General features: G+C 48.0%; 1 protein-coding gene across 5 annotated transcripts; it reads left to right on the forward strand.

Annotated features, from left to right (window-relative positions):
• Positions 1–1,902: 1,902 nt before the first annotated feature.
• ELMO3 (engulfment and cell motility 3) lies at positions 1,903–24,260 on the forward strand. 5 transcript variants are annotated; one of them, XM_035119517.3, is made up of 21 exons: positions 1,903–2,127; positions 4,115–4,215; positions 4,959–4,999; positions 6,554–6,626; positions 6,744–6,794; positions 7,851–8,020; positions 9,679–9,778; positions 10,660–10,811; positions 11,290–11,368; positions 12,362–12,412; positions 13,033–13,155; positions 13,797–13,928; positions 14,841–14,945; positions 15,188–15,296; positions 16,423–16,559; positions 17,846–18,009; positions 18,506–18,618; positions 18,822–18,926; positions 20,344–20,426; positions 21,024–21,101; positions 21,782–24,260. In XM_035119517.3, exons 2-21 carry the CDS (start codon positions 4,138–4,140, stop codon positions 21,992–21,994), a joined length of 2,157 nt encoding a protein of 718 aa, XP_034975408.1. In that variant the 5' UTR covers positions 1,903–2,127; positions 4,115–4,137; the 3' UTR covers positions 21,995–24,260. The 5 variants fall into 5 exon arrangements, with proteins under 5 accessions (XP_034975408.1, XP_034975405.1, XP_088527194.1 ...); XM_035119514.3 differs by having other exon boundaries at positions 1,956–2,251; XM_088671068.1 differs by lacking the exon at positions 1,903–2,127 and adding an exon at positions 2,649–2,671.
• Positions 24,261–24,907: the final 647 nt, after the last annotated feature.

Consider the following 24,907-nt stretch of genomic DNA (forward strand, 5'->3'; position numbering starts at 1 on the left):
CTAGGAGAAGGGGACGACAGAGGACGAGATGGTTGGACAGTGTTCTCGAAGCTACGAATATAAGTTTGACCAAACTGCGGGAGGCAGTGCAAGACAGGAGTGCCTGGCGTGCTCTGGTCCATGGGGTCACGAAGAGTCGGACACGACTAAACAACAATGCTAATAAAGGATTTCCATTGCAGGGAGTGTTCGGAAAAGAAGCAACAATGGCCTCTTTTGGTTTCTTTTTCAGATAGCCTCCTCCAGTCTCAAATTACGGTAGGCTGTAAATCAGGTATGGCTAATATTTGCCCCTCCAGATGTTGGTTTACACCTCCCATCAACCCTGGTCATCAGCCATGCTCTCTGGAGCTCATGAGAGGTGAAGCCCATTAGCATCTGAGGGCACCATGCTGGCCCTGGCTGCATCTGTCAGTCTCGGGAGTCAAACTGCTGGAAGGTCGCAGTGCCTTCTGTGGCTGTAGAGACTGATACAGGAGAGATGTTTGGTTGCAGCTGGGGCAGATGAAAGCGTCTGGTTGTGCTGCTGCAGCAGATGCACTATGGCAGGAGTCAGCAACCTTTTTCAGCCGTGGGCCGGTCCACCGTCCCTCAGACCATGCGGTGGGCCAGACTATATTTTGAAGGGGAAAAATGAACGAATTCCTATGCCCCACAAATAACCCAGAGATGCATTTTAAATAAAAGGACACATTCTACTCATGTAAAAACACGCTGATTCCCGGACTGTCCACGGGCCGGATTGAGAAGGCGATTGGGCCGCATCTGGCCTGAGGTTTTGGGACCCCTGCACTATGGCGTTTCTTCTCTCTGCTCTCCTCCCAGCAGCCATTCTTCCTCTGGTCACTGCTATGAATGCACAACCTAACTGATGGTCTCCAGGTGCTGCGGTTGCCTGCAGCCTGGGCCTGGTACTGTATCGGGAGCCAGCTCCCCTAGACCACATCCTTGAGCATTCTGCTATCTTCCATTCTGTGGACGTGACCAAGTCAGTGCAGATGTTGCTGAGTGAACATGCTGGCTACCCAGTGGTGGAACTTATCTAAATAGCACCCAGGTCAGCCATGTGGGGTGTGCCCCCGAAGATGGCATGGCATAGAGGGAGCCCGCTGCGGCAGGGGCACACTCATGCGCTCCAGTCCAGAAGAGTGGATGGCAGCATTGCTGCCTACTCTCCCCTCTCTGCCAGAGCTGCTGGCCAACTGCCCCCTCCGGCAGGGCTTGAGAGGGGTCTCTCTGGGTGTGTGTGTGCGTGCGTGCGCGCACCTGGTTCATGCCCCTCTGATCGGTGCACCCAGGGCCACCCCCCCCCCGCTACGCCACTGCGACTACCCCAAAGGTAATGTGCATTGCCTTGCACATTTGGGGACATTTGGGGTTTGGGGACTCTTGCCCAGAGGCTTCTGCCGCCCGCAGAGCCTTATCCTGATGGCAGATTGCTGCTCAGAGCTAGAGACCAAACGGTTATGGAGCATCTTGCTCTGGGTACCGTCCATCCGAAACCATGCTGACTTTTAGAAATCCCGGACCACCAAGCCCGGAAGGAGAGGAATCATTGCCACTTAACCACTGATGGAGGCTGGGATCATGGCCACCACCTTTTTGATTTTGCCAAGCCCCGCTCCCCTTTCGACGGCAACCTCTTTTCGACGGCAACCTCTTCACGCCCGCACCCCCGACGTGCAGAAATGCGGCACCCTGGAACCTTTTTGCTGGAAACTGGGAGAAGCTTTCCCACTTTTACACGAAGCCGGTGCCGCGACGGCATTTGCAGGAGAGGGGCCGGGAAGCGAGGCGTCTGGGGACATGAGAATCCGGTGATGGGCTGCGCGCCGCCGGCCGGGGGCGCCCCGGCGTGTTGGACGGCACTGGAGGGTTCCGGACTTCCTAGCCCTCCCCAGGGGCGGGGACGCTCGCCTTCCTCCTCCGCACCCGTGGTTGGGGGGGGGGGCAGCCACCGCCCCGGAACTACCGAGAGTTGAGCAGGAGGAGGCCGGGCCAGCGCGTTCTGGCGGCGAAGATCGGAAGACGAGACGGGAGGAGGAGGCGAAGGAGACGGCAAGCGCCCGGACGAGCCTTCCTTGGCTTGTCCTCCGGGGACCCCATCAAGGGCACCTGCTTGCGGAGGTGCGCGCCGGTCCCTTGCAGGAGCCAGGCTGGGGCTGATCTCTGCAGGGCGCCTTCTTTTCCCGGAGGGGGCGGGCGGCGTGGTTCATCCGGGCCGCCGTCCCTTTCCTCTCTCCCGCGGCGGGTATGTCTCCACCCCTCGTTTGGGGACGAAGGGAGGCAGCCACAGTTTGGAGGGCAGAGGATGAAAGCGAAGCAGGGGGGAGGGTCCATCCGATCGTACCCCCGTAGGGATCGACGGACGGGGGGGGGGAAGTGGGGGATCTGCAGGCGGCGAGACGGTGCGGGGGAAGCTTTGCAAAATCCTGCCAGATCCGAGTAGCTGCATGTTGTGCTCAAAGTTCCAGAGAGAGGAATTTTGACTTTGGGACAAAAGGGTTAAGAGGCTAATTACTGGTTTCCGGAGTATTGGAGTCAGGGGTGATTTGGTTCCATTTCGAAATTTATTTCTCCTTATGATATCAGCTCCAAAAAAGTTATATGTTCTATATATTTTTGTCCACCATCCTTCAAGGAATATTTTCTCTCTTCCACTTCTCCTGAGGTAAAGATCTCTAAGGACTTAGATTAAGCTGTAGAGGTTTTAATGCTATCTGGTAAGTGTTGCAGATATGTCTACAAAATGACTGTTGAAATGCAAAATCCTGATGGATCCAATTGTGGTTTATTTCTTATTAATTTATATGCCGCTTATATGCAACAATGGCCTCCGAGTGGTTTACACGTACAGTGTAAGATCAATACATGATTAAAACGCACAAGGACAAATGTGTTGTGGCATTAAAATATCCATAATTAAGATGCACAATTATAATTTTTAAAGTATTTCAGTTAAAACACTTAAATCACAAGTTCAGTTCAGGGGAATGCTTGTTGAAGCAGGCATGTCTTCAGGATCCAGTGGAATGCCAACACCGATTGGGCCTCTCAAATTTCAGCAAGAAGGGCATTCAACAACACTGGTGGTCCAGGGAAAAACCTCGTCTTCGCATTGTCATAGGCTGATAGCCATTAGACTAACTGGATTCCATTAGCTGATTATAGTGCTGTTGATATGTAGCCAGTGAATGGTACTTATATCAGGACTGGTGCAGAGTCAAAATACTGGGAGAATCAAGGGATAGCCTGAGAGTTGGGGTATTTTTTGGAGCCTGAGCAAGTGCAAAGTGCCTTGTGCTTTTACTTCACCAGCTTTAAAATGTGGGAAGACAACCTTGCTGTGTTTGGAGGTTCTCTTGTTCATTCTCATAGCTCAATGGTAGAGCACCTGGTTTGCGTGCAGAAGGTTCTAAGCTCCATCCTTGGCATCTCAGGTAGGGCTGGGAGAGACTCCCTGCCTGAAACCCTGGAGAGCTGCTACCAATCAGTGTAGACAATACTAAGCTGGATGGACCAATAGTCCGACTCATTTTAAGGCAGCTTCATGTTCCTGTTCTGCTCAGTGAATCCCTGAACATCTGCCTCGAAAGTTCTGCCCTGGGTGTTATAAACCAGGGGTTGGAAACTTCAGTCCAAGGGATGCATTTCCTTCCAAGCCACCTTTGGTAGGTGGAGCCACAGGCAAAAGTGGTTGGAGCAATTGATATGAATTTTTGCCTTTGTGAAGTAGGCTAGGATCTACACCTGTTAACCCACCCGTCTCTATCCTCCATCCAGGCAAGCAAGAGCCATTATCAGAGTTCAAGGACGCATTTCAGCCAGGCGCTGGATCGCACACTCAAGGAGGGTGTGAACAAAACCGATGAGTGTTTGTGGCCTGGGGAGAGTCTCATGGGCCAGACTGAAAGGTGTGGAGGGCCACGTTTGGGATCTGGCCCTGCAATTCCCCATCCCTGTTACAAAGCTTTGAGAACCCAGCAGCAAATATGCAAAATGAGCTTCTGGTTCCTAAATAGGCTTCCTCGCTGTCAGTGGCAGGGGATTCCGGAGGATTCTTCTTGTGGCTACTTCTCTGTTGGCCTTCTTAACTCCTGTGTTCCTCTCTCAGGTGGGAGCAGGTGAGGCAGCACCATGCCGCCCTCCAAAGATGTCGTGAAAATTGCTGTCCAGATGATGGGCGCCATCCCCCAGCTCATTGAGCTTAATCAGGTGAATACCTTGCTGCCTTACCAATCTGTGTTTTGTCCTAGGAAGGGGTTCCTGGCTTAACTGTTACCCTAAGTGCTCTACAAAGCAGGGCCATGTCCAGGTTGGGATCCTTCTGGGCATATTTTATCTAGAACTAGCTGGCCCTGCCATGCGTTGCTGTGGTTCATCCCTGTGATCCCCTCCTCTGTCCTGACCCACGACGTATCATGCCCCCTTCTCCCCCCACCCCGGCTCATCCCTGTGACTGGTCCCACCGTGTCCTGACCTATCCTGTCCCCTACTCCACCAACCCCCCAACCCTCACCCAGGCGAGTCAGTACCTCCATTCGACCTAGTTTGTAAAGGCTTCGGCTTAGTATGTAAACGGGAGCTGAGGTGCTGTTGAGAGAGAAGGTTTTATAGGTGCAGTACCAGTGTAGCCACCACTAGAGGGTGCTGGTTTATAACCTGGTTCTTTTCCCAGCATGCACTTTTGGCTTAGTGGTGTGTTTTGGAACAGGGTTTGGTGTTTTTTTTTACCTGGCGGAGGTGTGACATCTGTATTAGCAAACTTTCCTATATCCTTCGGACATTCGCATGTGATGTTGTGTCAAAATTTCACCTCAATCGGTCAAGCGGTTTTGTTGAACATTGGAGACGAAGGAAAATACCCAGTTTACATTTATAGATAGATAGATGGTAATGGTTTTGTTTCCCCTGTGTACGGAATCTGGTCTCCATGTGCCGTGTGCTTTTAATTGCAGGCCAAACCACTGTCGGCAGTTGTGAAAGAGGTCTGCGACGCGTGAGTAGCCTCTGCTTTCCACCTTCACCTTGAATTAGAGCAGTTTAGAGGGCAAGGAGTGAACTGCCGACTTCTTCCGCAGACCTTTTCCAGCTAGAAAGCCACACTCCATAAATGTCTGCAAAAATCTGCCATAGTTTTCTATGAACATGTTGAGCTTTAACTTTGTTAACTCTTTCCAGCTTTATGCATGAGTAATATCTTCAACTCTGTTGAGATACGCTCAAGATTGCATGTGTGCACATGCACCACAATTCTGTCTAAGCCCAAAATGGGACATTGGCTGCAGGATTCGGCTTCCTCAATCTCTGGCTGCAGGCATTCCCTTTTACTTTTAAATAACTTAATGTGCTAGAGATGGTTGCAAAGATATGCTTGAAAGTGTGTTTGTGAACAAAGCCTGGTTAGATGTCTGTTGCTGGAGTGGTAACTGAATAAGATTTCCAGAGTCCAATGATGGAGCTTCTGTGTCCTATGTAAGCAAAGTAGAATCTTGTTGCTCCTTAAAGGCTGCCAAACTTATGATAGGATAACTTTTCAGTTTGGACTCTGGTCTGCAAAATGTAGGCCATAATAAATCTGCTAAGGCGCCACAAGACGGATGATTTTTGCTACCACACAGTGAGTAGTGCTTTACAAAGCTCTTTGGCTTTGTTCATGATTAGCAAAACCAGAATATATGTATAAACACTGCAGAATAAATGGAGCAAAACATATGTTTTACAAAATTGCACAATGAGTTTCAATATTCGTGATTTATGGAAGCTTCAGAATTCAACTGATTTTGGCATAGAATTGAATTCAATTTAGGGCAGTTCACACGCAGCCCTAAACACTTCTTAAAAGTGTGAATAAATAGAGGGTAGCTTTCTTTTTCTTTTAAAGGGCTTTTCTCTGTTTAAAGAAAGCTGAAATCATTTGAGTATTAGTCTATCAATCTACCTTTTCATCAATTTGCATATAGGTAAAAACAGTACTACCTTTGTTGTTAGGGACAGTATGCCTCTGGATGTTAGTGGCTTGGGAATCGTGTGTGAGGAGAGCAGAGGGGCACTCAGCTCCCTTCTTTGGGGCTTCCCATAGGCACCAGGTTGGTCATCGTGAGAACAGGATGCTGGACCTGATGGGCCCTTGGCAGGTCTGAAGCAAGGTGCTTACCTTCTTAGGTTATTGGTGATGCCTGCATTTGTCCTAGGTGGCATCCACTTGGAAGAGTCGTTCCCTCTTCTTTGTGGTGGCTCCTGAAATGATGATTGGTAACTGCAGTTTAAATTAAAAAGAATCTGCTGCCCAGTTAATCAGGCACCATTTTTATTGACATTCAAAAAAGCAAACAGTGTTGCTGCTCTTAAAAAAAACACACAAGCTTAGGTTACCACCCCCCCCCCAATGTTGAACTGAATACTGTAGAAATTGATCTGTCCATCACAAGCATTTTGCCTCCTTGTGGGATGGGAATATGTCATTTAGAGTTGGTCACATTTGCCTGGGGAGATGCAGGTGCTTCTGTGATCCTTGCCGTGGCAGAACTCTGACGGGTGGTCTCTAATACAGGTGGAACTTGAATAATTCGGAGCGTTACGCTCTGCAGTATGTGGACGGGCAGCAAGCATACATCACAGAATCGGTGAGTACATTTGACTTATATCATTGGTCTTCTTTCCTAGTGGTTGCCCCCAGCTTGATTCTGTATTCTGTGCCAAATTTTGATTGTGCAACCATTTACTTTTCTTGTTTTTGCCAGAATCGCGGGGAGATTAAGAACGGGAGCATCCTGCAACTGACCACTGCTCCGGTAGGCTCAGTTATGCAATTGTTAAGATGAAAAATGCACAATGAGATAACTGTGGTCCCTAGATAACTGTGCCATGCCCACTTTGATGGGCAGCTCTCAGAGGGTTGACCGTGCATCCATGCTGCCCTTGGCCTGAAAAAGGTTAACTGCTCCTTTACACCAACTCTGGTATAAAGAAGGAAGTGCAATACTTCCATCTGTTTCTGATGTTCAGATTGTGTTTGATGTTGCTTACACAATAACCAAGTGACACCACCCAGCCACCCACACCCAAGGGAGGTGTCATTTAGATTTGCAGAAGGACCAAAGGTCTGTAGGAGGAATAGCTCCAAGCAAGTGGTGAGGGTGGGGGCACAGGAAACAGTCTAGTCAGGATCAAGCCCTAGAATGCTGATGGACTGAATTGCTGGTTGGTGTAGTGTGAGAATGGGAGAGCAAGTGGAAAGGGAAATATAATGGCATACTCTAGAGGAGGGCATGGAGGTCTGGCCGGCACACTCAACAGGAGTGTTCCATGCTTTAACATTTTGTTGCAGTTCTCACTTGTTCTGCATATCTACTTTTATCTTGCATGATTTTTAAAAGCATGTTTCAGATGTCTCCTCCTCACCTGAGTTGTGTTTTTCACCTTTTCCTAAATCTGTTCTGTTGATTTGCTCTGTTTAAAAACATTTTTATACTGCCATTATAGCAGAAGAAAACTCCTCCCGATGAGATTTAGAATTAAAATATGATCAGAATGCAATAAAACATTTAAAGGTCAGCAGAAAAGCCCCACAAACATCCAGCCCTAGAAATACCAAAATATAGTATGTAACTGCGACAAAAACCAGCAGAAGAACATAAGTCAATAAAAACAAGGCAAAATCAAGGGCCACAAATATTTTTGCCTTTTCTGTAAGGAAAGCCCTTTAACAGTTTGCTGTCTCAGTTTTTCTTTCTTTCTTCTTCTTTTTTCACACTGAGATGAGGAACCTGGAATGGTGCATGGTATTCCAAATGTGTCTGCTGTTTGGATTTGTCTAAAATTAAAAAGCCAAAAATTCTGCTTGGCAGGACCAAGAGGCAGCAAAGCTACATGGTGGGATTCAAAGTAACAACGTGGACGTGAAGTCTGAGTCTTTGAAGAAGCTGGCAGGCCTCTCCCGAGACGTCGCCTTTGCCCAGGAGTTCATTAGCAGAAACGGCCTCAACCAGCTCTTCCTCATTGTGGAAGAAGATAACAAGTGAGTCTCCGAGGGGGGGGGGAAGGAAGCTTCAGAGACCCCAAAACTTCAGAGGGGAACATACAGGTGAAACTCAGAAAATTAGAATATCGTCGAAAAGTGCATTTATTTCAGTAATGCAACTTATTATTTTTTATTTTTCTTTTAATTTTTTACAAATGCTTTCTTTTGGAAATTCCACAGTAATAAAACAAATAGTTACACTAATACAAAAATAAACAAAAATAAGCATCGCTTGACATTTCATTAATTACATTCCATTTTTAATTGACCCACCTAATGATAAATTATTACAATTACAACAAATAAAGGCTTGACATATCTTGCTTTGCATGCCATGCATCTATCTCATATATTGCTTTCCCCTTTTAAATTGTGTTACTGAAATAAATGCACTTTTCAACAATATTCTAATTTTCCGAGTTTCACCTGTAGGAAGCTGCCTTGTACCAAGTCAGGCCGTTGGTCCAACTAACTCAGTACTGTCTTCACTGACCGGCAGTGGCTCTCCCTGGGACCTCCTGGGACCATCCTGCAGATGCTGTCATGGAGACAGGGCTTTCCCCGTGAAAACACAAAGTGTTGCACTTTGGCTGCAGCTGATGCTTCTTTCTGGCCAACTCTGAGGCTCTCTTATGCGGAATGCCTTCATAAAGGATTTGCCAGTGTATAACACACGGATGAGGAACCTGTGGTCTTCCAGATGTGGTAGGACTCCAGCCCCCACCCATCCCTGAACTTTGGCCATGCTGGCTGGGGCTGATAGGAGATGGAATCATAGGGCATATGGAGGGCCTCATATTCCTCCATGCCTGTCATATCACCATTTCTATAGCTAGGCCGAGGGGAATCCTTCTCAGCAGTCAGTGGTTTGGTTTGCAGCTAGCAGGTCTCATGCATTGAGAAGGACTATATCTTGTAACCCAGAAACCTGTAGATGATTTAACAGCATCCAACTGTGCTTTCAGACTTCTGGAATCCAAGTTGCATTTTATAGTCAACTGGGAAGTCCTTTTTTCCAGCCCCAAATGTAGCTAGCTTGGTGGAGGAGGTGGGGTGGATTTTCATTGGGATCATTGTGTTCGGGGAAGGGTTAAAGTAGCACTCCTTCAACTGCACTCGCAATCAGGATTCCCCAACTACCCACCCAGCTGCAGTTTGGGGTGCTGGAGGAATAAAAGAACAGACTTAGGGAGACGATGAAGTTTGGAAACAGGAAAGATTAAAGCCGTAGAGTTGGCTAGAGAACTCTGTACAGGCTGCAGCTAGTCAAGATGGCTGTGTGATAGACCATCTACACCTGGAGAAGTTATGTTAAAAACAAAAAAAGGAAGCCTGCCAAATTTGGGGTTTCTGGGGGCAGAGGTTGAGGTTTTCTGAGCCTTTCACCACCTGCTTGTGGTTTCTGAAGTTCTCCCTTGGCCTTTTCTAGGAATTTGAGCTTATACAGAACTTCTTTCTCGTCACCTCTTGCTCTCCTTCTCTCTCCTTTTCTCTTTTGTCTTCCTTTCTCTTTCTCTCTGCCCCCCTCTTCCTTTCTAGGTGTCTCTAATGCATCCTTCCTGTCGTTTCTGGGGGTCTCTGTTCCAGCTACGCTTTGGCCCTCCTGGGTGGCCTCTCTGGGGCTCTCTTACCCTGTTTGCTGTCTGTTGCTCCAGTATAGGGGAGATTCTAGCCTATGCTCTGAAGGCCTTCGTGGAGCTGATGGAGCACGATTTCGTTTCCTGGGAGACTCTCAGTCCGGCATTCATCAAAAAGGCAAGGTTACCTATCTGACAGCTCATCTTGTTTTTGCAACCCATTGGAAACAAGCTCAAGGGCTTTGGGCATATCCACACCATACTTTTGAAGCACACCCAACACACATTTAAAGCACATGACTTCTGCCAAAGAATCCTGAGACTGTAGTTCCCCACTCACAGAGCTATAACTCACAGTATCCTTAACTGTAGCTGAGGTGGCATGCCAAGGATCTGTGCACATCTGGAGCTGGCTCTGATGTTAAGGACTGAACCTAGGGTGCTCTGCTATATAGCATTTCTATGCAAGTCCCCACACAGGGTATGTTTCCTTTTTAAAGAAAAGAGTGCCTTCAATGCAGGGGTGGCGCTTCCCCTTTTTCCACTCGAGACGAAATGGGAAGTGCTGCCTTGCCCTGCCGCTGCACCACTCACACCAAAGCATCCCTTACCTAGGTTGCATGGCGTAAAGTGGTGGTGATGATGATGATGGTGGCAGGTTCTGGCGAGATCTCATGAGATTTCGTCGAGATCTTGTGAGATCTCACAAGAAGTCAGCGCTGATGCTGCCATTGTTTCTGCACTGTCAGTGGAGGTGGTGGGCGGGGTGCTACCTTGGGGAGTGGGTTGGCCCTGCTCCAATACATCCTAGGAATTGTGGATCTTCCTGGGATATTCTACAATACAATTTGTGTTAATTTTAAATTTTGTCAGCTGTCTTGAGTCCTGGTTCTGGAAATAATTGGGATCTAGATAAGTAAATAAAATCAATTATCTGCACCCTTGCAAAACTACAGTTTCCAGTATTCAATGGGAGATGCCAGGAAAAACGTAGGTGAGGCTGGGGCTTTGGCCCCTCCCAGACTTATGATTCTGTCCAATCCTGTTCCCTGGCTGCAGATCGTGAGCTATGTCAACATAGTCCCGATGGATGCCTCAATCCAGCAGATTTCATTGGCCATCTTGGAGAACATGGTGCCAACCAGCCATTCTCTCTTTGAGCTGGTCAAGCAACAAGTGACTCTGGATCGTCTCATTGGCCTTTTGCAAGTGTAAGCCCAGAACAAACCACCACCAATTTAGTTTTCCTCCGTACAGGTGCCATTTTTTTCCTTCTATTTCTACTCTTCTCCATTTTATTGCTCAGATGTCGGTATAAAAGCAATCTTCCCATCAAGGCCTCCAGTGTCTCTTTAAGCACAGCCATCCACCACCTGGTTATCCTCCAGATGTTTGGGACTCCCATACAAGCTGTGCTGGCTGAAGCTGATGGGAGTTGGGAGTCCAGAACACCTGGAAGGTGCCAGGTTGCCAGAGGCAGCTTTAGGAAGTCTGTCCTTGTGTGCCTAGTTAACAGTATGACAAGCACTTGTCTGTAGGTTTCAGCACCTGTGTCTTGCAAATAACTAAACTTTTCATGCCTTCAGCATGAATATACATGAGGGACCTTTGGTGCAGCACACAGGGGGTGCGGCTGAGATCCAGTCTCCTCCAGCATTTGAACAATGCTATTTTTTCCTTTTCCTCTAGAACGAACCAGCAGCTGCAGCTGAAAGCCATGGCTCTTCTTATTGCTCTGCTCCTCAATGCCAAAGAGCCCGACAGGAGGGTAAGGGAGATCTGTTGGCCCCAGAAGGGCAAGAGGAGGAGCAGGTAGTCCTTAGCCAGTGGTGTTGGTGTAGGAGATTCCCTTCCTGTAGGAGATGGTAGAGCCCCCTCTAGCTGTGACAACAAATATTGGGGGTGGTGGAAAGGTAACACCCTCATTCCCAGGGTCTCCTAGTCTCTCCCAAGCAGACCTTTAGCCAGTGCATGTGTGCTTTCTCCTAGGTGTACAGTTATTGTGGATGTGCTAAATTCTGGACCATTAGTGGGGAGGGAGGGAGGGCGGTTAGAGCAGGTGTGACTAACCTTTTGAAACCCAAGGGCCTCATTGAAGATTGTCCATCCCCCCCGGGGGGTGGGTTTGCATGCCCGTGGTGGGCTTGGCCAAGGTGACCGATGCTCGCTCACTTATTTGCATACACACAACAAACATGCTACTTTCCATACATACAGTAGATGCACACAGACATTCAGACAGCCCGTTGTTCTTTTGCTGATCAGCAGAGAGTGGGGGGCGGTGTTACCTTCCACATCATTTTACTTCCCTGTGGCATCACTGCTCTTGGAGGAAAGGAGCCTCTCTTCTTAGCCCAGCACGGCTGTTAGATGGGAAAGGGCCTCTTCTCCCTTTGGTGCAGCACTATTGCAAGATGGTCTCCAAGGTTCAGGAAAGAGAGCTCCTCCTTTCCTGAGCCTCTTAGAACATCTTTGCATTGGTGTCAGGCTGGAGAGCAAAGAGGTGCGTGATCTTGGCAGAGGGCTAGCAGGCCATGAATTACCACCATTGTCCTGCAGCCTGCTTAGGGAATGCACGGGGAGCTTCTGAATTGACACAGGTGCCAAGTAGTCTGTGGGTGGGGAATTTTGCTACCTGGTGCAAGAAACTGGAACTTGGATGCTTGCCCAGATGTGCTGGGGACCTGTGCACATAGCTGAAAGAAAGGTGGGGTGGGAAGTTTGTTTTGGGCCTGACCCCCTGACTCCTTTCTCTTTCCAGGGCATGCTGGAGTATCTGGGGAGGAAGAACCTCCGGCAATTTATCCACAAGGTGAAAGCATGCAAGTGGCTGGCGGTGGGGTGTGTGCATTGATTTCCTCGTCATAAGCGTTGCGCTTTCTCACCTGTGTGCCAACTTCTCAGGCACGGGGATGGAGAAGCTTTTTCAGCCAGAGGGCTGCAACCTCCCAGGGGCCGCGTGCCAGTGGCCGGCAGGGCCAGAGGCAAAAGTGGGTGGGGCAACAAACGGGAATTGTTGCCTTTGCGCAACAGGCTGCTTTCTATGCACACCCCTCTCTAGCCCCCACCCTAGGCAAGCAAGAGCTTGAAGACATAGTTCAGGCAGATAAGGAGGGTTAGGAGCTGGGCCTGTGATGGTGCAGCTGGGGAAGCCCGGGGGAGTCCTAAGGACCGGATAGAGAGGCGCCCAGGCCTGGGGCTTCCCATCCCTGCTCTTACATTTTGACTGACTGGCCTGATTTCTCTGGGTCCTCACTCTAGCTTTCTCCCCTTCTTCTGTGGCTTCTCTTCTGCCCGTTTTGCCTTGGTGGATGGCACCCCTTGTCCCCACTGAGCTCTGCTGTGAGAAGTTGGAATATTGCATCAGGGGATAAGGGGTGGGAGGGAGGGAGGGAGGACAGTGCAGGTAACTCTGCTGTGCTCTGTCCTTAGAACATCATCCATGCCTCTGAGCCCATTGGGGATGAGATGGCTCACTACCTCTATGTGCTGCAGTCTCTCACGCTGAACCTCCTGGAGCAGAAGATGAGGACCCCTATGGACCCCTATTTACAGGTCTGCTCCCTTTTCCTCACTTTCGTGGCTTGCCTCTCAACTTCATTGTATTGCCCCAAAGTTTGATGGCCTAGGGTCGTTGGTCCCAGATTGCTGCGATCATCTGGAGAAGCCCTCCTGACTGGTCCCACAGTTACCTTGTATTTAGTTTAGTTTCCGATGCTCGCTATGTCTTTTAGCTTAGCAACCCCAGAACTTTGGAACACTCTTCCTCTTGAAATCTGTCAGTTCTGATATTTTGTTGCCTGCTGAAAACACACTTGTTGTGCAAACCCCGATCAGCACTTCAGTACATTCCCACTAGCCAAACACCCCCCCCCCCCGCCACGCTCACCCCAGATTGGAAATTTGTGGGAGGGAAAAACTCTTCCACAGCAGAACTACACCTTCATTGTCACACAAGCAGTTCAACTCTCAGTGGAGTGGAGTTTTAGCACCTTTTATTAAGCCCCACAGAAATTGTAACCCTTTTGGGGGCTGGCTGAGAAGGGGTGGAGAGCTCCATTCTCCTGTATGCCTATGTCACCTTGTCACCCATGCCTGCCAGGCCGGTGCTTAAATGCAAGCTTGCAAAAGGTGCCAGGCTCATTCCCCAGCCTCTCCAGCTAATAAGGCAAACCCTGCTGATATTCTCTGTGCAGGATCAGAGGGAGCTCCTGCAGTCCCTGCGCCATGCAGCCTTTGTCTCCGAGAACGAATCCTATGCCAGCAGCTCCAACACTGAGCGCCGGCACTCCCTTTGTGCCAAGGAGTTCCGCAAGCTGGGCTTTGTGGTAAGTTCTTCAGAGGGTGGAGGACCCTTTTCAGCTCAAGGGTCGCATTCCCTTGTGGGGAACCTTTTGGGGGCCATGTGCCAGGGGCTGACGGGGCCAGAGGCAAATGTGTACGGGGGCCAGTAGCTGTGGCTCTTACTTCAGGACAGCTGACTACTCGCCAGCTTTGCAGAAATCAGAGGTTTCTAGACACTCCTTTGAGGCAAGCAGGAGCCATTGTCACACTGTTCAGAAACACATTTCAGCTTGGCAAAAGGGCTCAAGGAGGGCCAGGGAAGGGCTGTGGCCTGGGTGACAGTTCAGATGTCCTGACAGAGGGGCCTAGAGGGTCATTTTGGGCCTCCATGCCCAGTGTAGATTATATGGCACAAGAAGAGAGAGAGCACAGCAAGTATTCAAAGTACCACAGGGCAAGTTTTGTTGAGAGGGTGGCATCGCCTGTGTCGGCACCTCACATCCTTGGGCAGCTGCCAGGGCTCCAGAACCAAAGCAGGGCCCACCACTGACCCAGCAAGCCAGTCAAAGAGACTAAATTTCATGTCTTCGTCACTCTTCAGACACCTCCTTAGCTTGGCTTCCACCTTGGCTGGGATTGCTGGCAACTGCAATGCCCTCCACGGCCCCCGCTTTTATAAGTTTTTGGCCCAGCTCTTCAGACAACCCTAGGCAGCTGGGTCATGCCAGCATTTTATTTTCTGCCATGGTGCCTAGGCCCAGCCAGACTTGTAGTACTGCTACTCATCTCTAAGTCAGCTTGTCAGGGCCTGGCAGTGAAGGAGAGCCCTCCGCCCCTCAGCATTTTGAGACACTGCCTCTTTATTGTGTCTTCTGGGTTGTTTTTTTGTGTGTGTCTCCTCCCCTCCCTCACCAATCTAAGCAGCCCTAATATTGCGTTATGTCTTTCTTTTTCAGAACAACACTAACCCTGCCCTGGATTTGCAGCGCAGCCCACCAGGGCTCCTTGCTCTAGACAGCATGGTCTATTTCTCCAGACACTTCCCAAGTGCCTACAGCAGGGTAATGGAAGAGCTTGTATGCTTTGTGACATTGGTCCTCCCCCCCCCCCTCACCCCTTAACTTATAGCAGAATTTCAGGAATCAGTAGCAGCCATGTGCTTGGGATGGGGCTGGCTCCAGGTTTGAGATGCGCCTAATATAATATAATATAATATAATATAATATAATATTGCCTCCCTGAGCTTGCTTTTGAGACTCTTGCAGGCCTGAGGAGATTGTGACATTCTCCCTTTTCCTCTCAGTTCATTCTTGAGAACAGCAGCCGAGAAGATAAGCACGAGTGCCCATTTGCCCGGAGTAGCATCCAGCTCTGCTTCATGCTCTGTGAGATCCTTCATGTGGGGGAGCCTTGTGAGTATTAGTACTTCCCTTCTCTATTTCTGAACCCAGGGTGCCTTGCGACTCTGGTCCCTCTGCCGGCATTCACACACTGCCATTGAGCTGGTAGTAAGGTTTCTTTCTCCCAGTTCCAGTGCATTCACAGCTTTTCATAGGAAAATGTTTCTCCTCTGCTGTAGGGCTGGTACTATAGACAGGAGGTGGATTGGCGTCTACGTGTAGTATTTGGAGCATTTTGTGGCAAATTGGCAAGGCTTTCTGATTTGCAGTTGTTTAACAGCCTTTTATAAAGTGCTTTCTCTTCCTAAACTAGATTGCTGAAAAAGAATATGGTGTGGGCAAAAAGGAGTGGATTTGTGTGGAAGGATGTGTGAGCGTGGTTCTGGTTCTGATCACATATTCCTGGGCTTGGAGATGTGTCCTGTTCCTTAGGCCTAAAAAATGGGGGGGACGGGGGACGAACAACCAAGTTGCATAGCTGTAACTAACAAGCCCCCCTGGATGGAAAAGGGATTTATAGTGGTGTCTAGCTGTAGAGAATGAACGTAGGCATTTAAAAATATGGTGCTCTGGGAAGACAGAGGGAGCTCTCCTCCCCTAACCCCCCCCCCCACAGCCCTTAGGGAAGCAGTGAGGAACTTCTGGCCTTTCATATGTTGTCAGGCTCCAGCTCCTATCATCCCTGACCATTGGGCTACGCTGGCAAGGGCTGATGGGAGTTGGAGTTCAGCAGAACCTGGAGAGCATGCTTTAGGACAGAGCTTTCCAACCTGTGTGTCATGACATGTTAGTGTGCCAGCTGCAGTGTGTGTGTCATGCAAATGCTCCCCACACTCGTTCCAGGGCTGGAAAGGGGTTAGTTCAATCTCTGGTTTGCTAGTAAAACTGAATCACTTCGTCACGAAATGATGCTTGGTCAAAAAAGTGTGTCACCAACATGAAAAGTTTGGAAAGCTCTGCTTTAGGACACTCGCATCTTGTTCTGCGAGACCTCTGAGAGAAATGGGAAGATGCTATTATGGGGAGAGAAGCTCTCCATGGAAGTTCTTGGATGGTTATCGAATTTGGAGGAGTAGAAAGGAGAGAGGAGGAGATTTTTAAAAACAGACCCAGGGATTGTGTTTCTCTTTTATGACAGGCTCTGAGACAGCCCAGGCCTTCTACCCCATGTTTTTTGGCCAAGAAAGCTTGTTCGAGGAACTCTTCTGCATCTGCATCCAGTTGTTGAACAAGACCTGGAAGGAGATGCGTGCGACACAGGAAGACTTTGACAAGGTGAGGCCTAGCAGCAGGGACTTTGGGGCACAGGCTCAGGATGCAAATGTGCATGTGCTAATTTATATGTATAGGTGAATACCATTTTATTCTCCTGTGTACCCATTTTATCTTCCTCACAACAACTCTATGAGGCAAGTTAGGTTGATAGAGAGCGTCTGGCTTGCTGTCACCCAATAAGCTTCACCGTCAGTTCCACACATACCCAATGATATCGTAGGATAAATAAGATGAAAACCAAAGCTAATTGAACTAGAATACCATTTTTCAAATCTTACATAAAATCCAGTAGCTGACCCAACAACAAAAATGAATTACTATATCCTGCTCTACCAGATACATATTTTAAATTTTAAAATCCCATTAAACAAATTTAAAGTGTTAGTTTTCGTAGGTGACTGTTAACCAAGACAAAATATTGGTCTTAAACCATTGGACACTGAATTGAAATACAGTGGTACCTCGGTTTATGAACACAATTGGTTCCGGAAGTCTGTTCATAAACTGAAGCGTTCATAAACTGAAGCGAACTTTCCCATTGAAAGTAATGGAAAGTGGATTAATCCGTTCCAGACGGGTCTGTGGAGTACTCAACCTGAAGCGTACTTAACCCGAAGCATGGGTGTAATTGGTTCCGGAAGTCTGTTCATAAACTGAAGCGAACTTTCCCATTGAAAGTAATGGAAAGTGGATTAATCCGTTCCAGACGGGTCTGCGAAGTACTCAACCTGAAGCGTACTTAACCCGAAGCATGGGTGTAATTGGTTCCGGAAGTCTGTTCATGAAGCGAACTTTCCCATTGAAAGTAATGGAAAGTGAATTAATCTGTTCCAGATGGGTCTGCGGCATTCGTAAACAGAAAATTCGTAAACTGAGGTGTTCATAAACCGAGGTTCCACTGTACTCCATGCTGTGCTGTGCTTACATAGAGCCCAGAGAGGGGCTGGCTTCCTTATCTATAGTTTTTAGATGGCTACTATTCATTTATTTCAATTTCTATGCTGCTTTTCCACATAAATGTGCCGAAAGCTACTCACAATGCCACAGCAGTCGTGCACATCGATACATTTGGCATGATTTCCCCCCGCAAACTAGATGAGAGTCAGGGAATGAGAGTGTGTCTTGATTCTGTTTACTGTTTACAAAAAGCCTTTCTTTTGTAATTTGGGCACTTGCTGTATGAACATGCTTCAAGAGTTTAGGAGAGAGAGAGGAATTTGGTGGCGGTGGGGATAGGGCACTATATCCATTTGCTCATCCATTGCACGAATCCCTGGCCCCTGCAGGTGATGCAGGTGGTTCGGGAGCAGATCACCCGAATCCTCACCCTAAGACCCACTTCGCTGGAGCTCTTCAAGAGTCGAGTGAATAGCCTAAACTACAGCGAGATCCTGCGTCTTCGGCAGACGGAGCGGATGCACCAGGAGGAGATCCTAGCTGCGCCCGTCCTGTGAGTAAGGTGGCCTTGCTATATGTTTGTGCCATGTATCAATACTTTTAGTATATCTGGTGCCTGAAGAGATACTTCAAGGTATCAATCCCTGCTCTAGCTTTGGATTTCCTGCTCAAGAGGGATGTTGGACTATGTGGCTTACAGGCTTTGCGATTCTAATTCTTACAGCCTTAAATCAAAGGGTGGAGAAACTGTGACTCTCCAGATGTTGTGGACCACAATTCCCACCATCCTTAAACCATTGGCTGTGCTAGTAGGGGCTGATGGGAGTTGTAGTCCAACAACTCCCAGCAGCCTCTAGGGGAGAGTATTGCTTTGCCTGCAGTTCAGTGCTGGAACAGAATGGGAGGATGTTCTGCTCTCTGGGAATGCCAGAACAGAGAGAATGTTCTCGTTCCAGTAGTAGGGATGAGGCTGGAGGACTGTTGAAAGGTCATGGGGCCTTGTGATATTAGGCAGTGTTACTCTTCCTCCCATTGTGCTTTTGCCCCAGGGAATTGAGAGAGCGCCTGAAACCTGAGCTTCTCAAGCTGATCCAACAGCAGAGACTCCTCCACCTCTGTGAAGGGACGCTCTTCCGCAAAATTAGCAGCCGGCGGAGACAGGGTAAGTGGCTGGAGGCCATGTTCTCCACTGAGGGATTGCAAGGGCAGCTGGAGCTTGTGTGTCTTGGGCTTCTGATGGGAGAGGAGACTACTAGGAAACAGGTGAGTCAGGTAGTTGGAAGGCAAGGAGCTCATACTGGATCTACTGCAGGAAGGGCTCTTGTAGCCATAATCTCCATGCTTTGACTTGTTTTCTCTTGCTAGATAAGCTCTGGTTCTGCCGCCTTTCTCCCAACCACAAATTTCTGCACTATGGAGATGTTGAAGAGGGCATAGAAAGTCTGCCAATTGAGAGCCTGCCGGAGAAAGGTACGCAGACCTGTCCCGTGTGTCACATCTGACCTTCAATATTCCTGCTCCCATGATGGCTTCTGAGGCTGCTTTGCTTCCTCTGTTGTGCCACTCACAAGAGCAAAGGTGGGAAGCCACTGAAGCAAGAATGAGAACCAAGAATCCCTAAAGTGGGTATCTCAGAAATATGGGGCCACCACTGAAAAGACCCTATCTCTATCTATCTATCTATCTATCTATCTATCTATCTATCTATCTACATTCATTCATTCATTCATTCATTCATTCAATTTATATCCTGCCCATGCTACCAAAGGGCAGCAAACACGAAGAGATAAAAACATCATTAAAACAATTCCAATACGGATGCAGACTAGGAAACATCTCAACTTAAAAGCCTTGTTGAGTGAGGTCTTTAGCAGATTCCTGTCTAATATTCAAAGGCAGGAGGGATTCCAAAGGGGAGGTGACACAACACCTAAGGCCCGATTCCTATATTGTGTGGAATGGACTCCCTGATCAGATGACATCTGCAGGAGGACCTCACCTGCGGAACAGAGTGCTCAGTTGAGTATATAAGAGCTGAGATGATAGTTCATTTATCTGAAAGTGCGCATCAACCTAATACATCTTGATGGTGGGCCCATAGGCAGGGTCTCATCGAGGTTGATCTTAAAGGAGTATATAAAAGCAGCCCTCCTGGAGGTGGAAGGAGAAGCTGCCACCCTCACAGAGGAAGAACAAGTCTTCCCTTGGGGCATCTGGTCAAGGACATCCTGCCAAGGTCCATCTAGTCAAGCATCCTCCCCAAACGCTCATCCAGGTGCCTGCAAACCAGGGGTGGGGGACCTGTGGCTCTCCAAATGTTGCTGGACTCCAGTTTCTATCATTCATGACCACTGGCCATGCTGGCTGGAGCTGATAAGAATTGGAGTCCAACAACGACTGGAGCACCACCACTACTGCACCCTTGGCTTAAAGAAACTCATGTGGGAGGTTACAGGTAGGTAGCCATGTTGGTCTAACGTAGTCGAAACAAAATTAAAAAAATCCTTCCAGCAGCACCTTAGAGACCAACTAAGTTTGTCATAGGTATTAGCTTTCGTGTGCATGCACACTTCTTCAGATACACTGAAACAGAAGTCACCAGGGTGGGGAGGGGTATTACTCAGAAGGGTGGCGGGGATGGGTGATTGGCTGATAGGAGTGGTAAACCTGTTGATGACTGTTAATGACTGCAATTGGTCGCAGGAAAAGTGTGCATGCACCCGAAAGCTCATACCAATGACAAACTTAGTTGGTCATGTGGGAGGGTTTGGATTGAGCACATTCTTATCCCTGCTCCTGAATTCTGTGGTTCTCCTGGTTTGAGCTCTGCACATCTGTCCTCGTTGCCTGGTGGTGTATTAATCTGTTTGTGCTTCTTTGCCCAAAGTTCCTGTGGCAGATATGAAAGCATTGCTTACTGGCCGGGAATGCCCACAAACCAAGGAGAAGAGCTCTGGCAAACAGAACAAGGTCAGTCTCTTCTCACATATATAAATAGGGGAATTGTGCACATGTATGCAAGCTACCTTCTCCCCCCCCCCTACTGTTACTTAAGAGTCCTGCTGGATCAGGCCAGTGGCCCATCAAGTCCAGCATCCTGTTCTCACAGTGGCCAGCCTGATGCTTGCATGTTAGCATTAAATACTCATATTGATTTCTTAATGGAGTTCAAATGGTAATATATTAAAATACAATAAAATATAATAAAATAAAAAAGCAGTAACAATACATTGAAAAAGCATACAGCATCTAGCACAGTGCTTTATAGTTGCTACAATAGGCAGAAAAATGGTCCAAGACCCTCAGAAATTTTCAAGTGACCTATGGGTTTCTGATGGTTTTCCAATTGTTTTGGAATGTTTTAAAGTTGTTTTTATTTTAACTTTTAAAACTGCATTGTGTTAACTTTTTGAAGTCTGATGTCTGTCTTGTTGTCTGGTTGGAAGGCCAGAATAGAAATTTAGTAAGTAATTCTGCTGAGTGGGGACCCGGACTTCTGCCCTAAGGTTTGATGGAACTGCATCACTGAAAATGCCTGGCATCTCTTCCCACCTTTCCTCCCTGCAGGATCTCCTAGACCTTGCCTTTTCCATCAGCTATGATGTTGGGGAACATTTGAATTTCATTGCTCCTACGCGCTATGAGGTGAGTAGCTGCATCCTGCAGAGGATCTCCTGTATCTTAACAGAATGGGGTATTTGTCTCTCTCTACAATAGAGCAGGGATCAAGTGGAACCTGCAAGAAAATGCTGATGCATGAAGTGCTCTTGTTCACAGTTCCCCTCAGCTGTGCTCTATGCAATATCCCTTTATACTTCCCCTCCCATCTACCCAGCTCCTCTCCATGCCAGCCAGAGAGCATTTTGTAGCTGCGTAGCATCCCCAAACTGCGGCCCTCCAGATGTTTTGACCTACAACTCCCATGATCCCTAGCTAACAGGACCAGTGGTCAGGGATGATGGGAATTGTAGTCCAAAACATCTGGCGGGCTGAAGTTTGGGGATGCCTGTGTTAAACATATCCGTGACTCAGTGGCTTTACTAAGCTTTACTCAGAGTATATGCTCATTGAAGTGAATGAACCTAAGGCAGTCATACCCATGGGTCTACTCTGAGAAGGGCTAGCATTGGCTACAACCCTCTGATCCTTGCTTTGCCCTTTTGCAGCAACGTGAAAATAGCACAGTGAGAATATTAGTGCTCTGCTGGATCACACCAGCTTCCTGCCAGAAACTGCTTGTGAGAACCCCTCCTTCAGTGCACAGGCTGGAGCTTAGGAGTTAATGGATGATGCGACGAGCAAACCCCCTTTTCCTTGTTCTTCAGTTCTGCTTATGGACCGATGGGTTGAACGTGCTCCTGGGCCGAGAGATGGCGAGCGAATGGACGCAGAGCGACCTGGACATCTTGCTGTCTATGGAGCTCAAACTGCGGTTGCTGGATCTGGAGAACATCCCCATCCCAGATGCTCCACCAGCCATCCCAAAGCCCCCCAGCAACTTAAACTTCTGCTATGATTTCACCCATATAGAACAGTAAAGGCCACCTCTTTCTAGCATGCTCTGCCTTTAGTCAGGATCTGTTCAGGGTGTATACACTGCTTCTCACAGCCGCTGCCTCCTTTTGGATGATCCTCCAAACCAGATCAGCAACACGCTGCAGACTTTCCCTCCTCCCCACCCTGCTTAGGTACCAGTTCACTTCCCCATGTCACGTTTGCTGTAACCATTGTTTCCCATGATGCTGAAACTGGGGGGGGGGGGAACCTATGCTTAGTGGTAGCTGCAAGTCACGTTTGAGTGAGCGACAGTTTCAAAGAATTTTGTTTGGAGAGTAGTGCTGGTCCACAGATTGCCTTATTCAGTTATCATAGCAAACCAAATGGCAATGAATCAACATTATCACAAGCAAGGGAGAAAGAATGTGCCAGCCTGGGGCATGTTCTCAATCCTCCAAACTAAGCCCATGTATCTAGAATCTAAATTCTGAGTTAAAAAAAACCCAGTAGACACATTTGCAGATATATGTGTACGTATATAAACCTGACCTAACTTGCTTTCTTCCAGCTACAGCATTTGAGACCTCTCAGAATTTTGAATAATTTCCTCCAGGTTTTTTTGCCAGGGACTTGGGAATGTATTGGAGGACGAAACAGGCCTTAAGGATCGAAAACTGAACACTATGAAAGGGAAACAGAGCCGAACCACTGATTCCCACCCATGGGGCTCTCTTGTATTTATAGCCAACACCTCCAACAATGAGTGCTAGAAAGTTGCTTTAAAAGAAAGAAGAGAAAGGCTTGCCTTCTGTGGAGCCTGGGTTGTATTTTAGAGACCCTGTTTTAGACTTTCCCGTGTGATGAATCCACCACAGAGACCTTGATCCTATCAGCCAAACTGCTGCTTTACCAATGGATTGTATTTCACATTTGGCCTTGCTAATTCTGCGGTGAGGTTGCCTCAATTATGCAGGTGACCTATATTATGCAAAATTAAAGGAGTTGGGGAAACATGGTCCGGGGGGGGGGGGGAGCAGAGTCCTCCCCTCCCTTGCTTTTCCGAGGAATACATAAATGGACCTCCCACCTTAGAAACTTTGACTCCTTCCACAGAGAGAGTCGCAATGTCACCTCTTTCCTAGTTCCGTTTAGACTGCATACTGCCTACGGGATCTTTCTTTGCCACGTTTTGAAAGGCAGATACAAGCACTTTACAAAACTGGCTCCCTTGCTCTATGAGAACAGCATCAGGTATGTTTTGTCACCTGCCTGAGCAACAGGAGAGAGCTGTGACAGGGTGAGGCACTCTGCCTAAAACTGTAGCATAACTATCTTTTCAGGGACCTTTTTCCATAGGCAAGGGAGGAACGTATGGAGAGAGGTGTTTCTTCTTTCTTTATCCCCTTTCCAGAATGCTTTCTTTCTTCATAGGCTCCTGAATCAGTGCCTACTTCAGAGAAAAGCTCTTAAGATGCACCCAAAGTTTTCTTGAAAATATTTTCAGGATGTGACATGGTACTTGTTAAGCCAGGGGTGGGTGTGTATCTGTTGATTTTGAACTATCTCCATCAATTATGCACTGACAAAAGATGGATTTGATGGCCAATGTCAATCATGCAAATTAAGCAGCTTTAAGTAACTTCTTATTTTGCGCTTCTTACCATTCCACATACTTTTCTTTTTCATTTGCTAGTCTCCCAGCAGCGGTAGGGTAAAGGGAGATACCTATGCAGACACTAAAGTCCCATGCTGGGGTGGGGAAATTTTGGCTCTCCAGATGTTACTGACCTACATCTCCCATGAGCCCCAGCGTTCATCGCCAATGGCAGGGATGATGGGAGTTGTAGTTCAGCAACATGTGGAGAGGCAGTTTCCCCACAGGTGGGCTAAGGCCAGGAAGCTGACACTCAGGCAGTGTTCCCATGGGCAGCCGATTCCTTTGTTCTTCTGTTAAGTCATTTTGTAAGTAAATGTGATTTTGTGAAGTTTTCTAGAGGTATCACACATATTATATATATTCACAGCACTATGCCTCTTTAGAAACACTGAGTCCAATTGCACTGGAGTGGATATTTCCTAGCCTCCTACCCCCTTGCCTGCCTGTGTTATTCATCAATCTTGCAGCACTGTAGCTGCCCACTATCATAGGAAACATTTCCACCTTCAGTATCTCCTGTAAAGGACTTCCCAGACTCCTTGAATTCCTTCCTGCTCAGGTGCTTCTACTGTAACATGTTCACTGTGGTACTGCCTCTGGCCCAGAGGCCTTAATATTATTATTAATAATAATAAAGGGAATTATCTTTATGGAGTTTCTTTGGTAACTGCTGTGAGTGGTTGAAGCTTTGGGATGACTGTCCACAAACCAGAGGAATCGGTTTCTCTGCTTGCTTTGGAGGTCGTGACTGGGATTTAAAAAATGCCCAGTGAACGGATGGCCCAACCTGTGGCCCTTTTGTTGTTGTTGGACTCCAGCTCCCATCAGCCCCAGCTATTATGGCCCATGGTCAGGGATTATGAGACCTGTAGTCCAGCAACCTCTAGAGCAGTTTTTTCCCAACCTTGTGCCTCCAGCTGTTTTCGGACTACAATTCCCATCATTCCTGACTACTGGTCTTGCTAGCTAGGGATGATGGGAGTTGTAGTCCCAAAACATCTGGAGGCACAAGGTTGGGAAACACTGCTCTAGAGGACCATAAATTCCCTTTCTCCCTTTTTAAAACAAGAGAGCTGCACTCTTCAGGCCACACCAGCAGCTGCTTTTAGAAGTACTCTGCAGAGGAGCCCCTGCATGAGAAGCCCGATGGCGTACGTGGAAGTAAGTGAACATTATGCAGCTGCCTTATGGTGCCTGGTTGTGGGTTCTCTTCAGGCCTGGTATCAGTATGGTGGCATCCCTGGGTAGCAGCCAGAGCCCAGTAGGGCTCTAACTGGGATGAGCCATGAGCGTGACT

This window comes from Zootoca vivipara, chromosome 6 (assembly GCF_965207765.1).
Source record: "Zootoca vivipara chromosome 6, rZooViv2.hap1.1, whole genome shotgun sequence".
Lineage (NCBI taxonomy): Eukaryota > Metazoa > Chordata > Lepidosauria > Squamata > Lacertidae > Zootoca > Zootoca vivipara.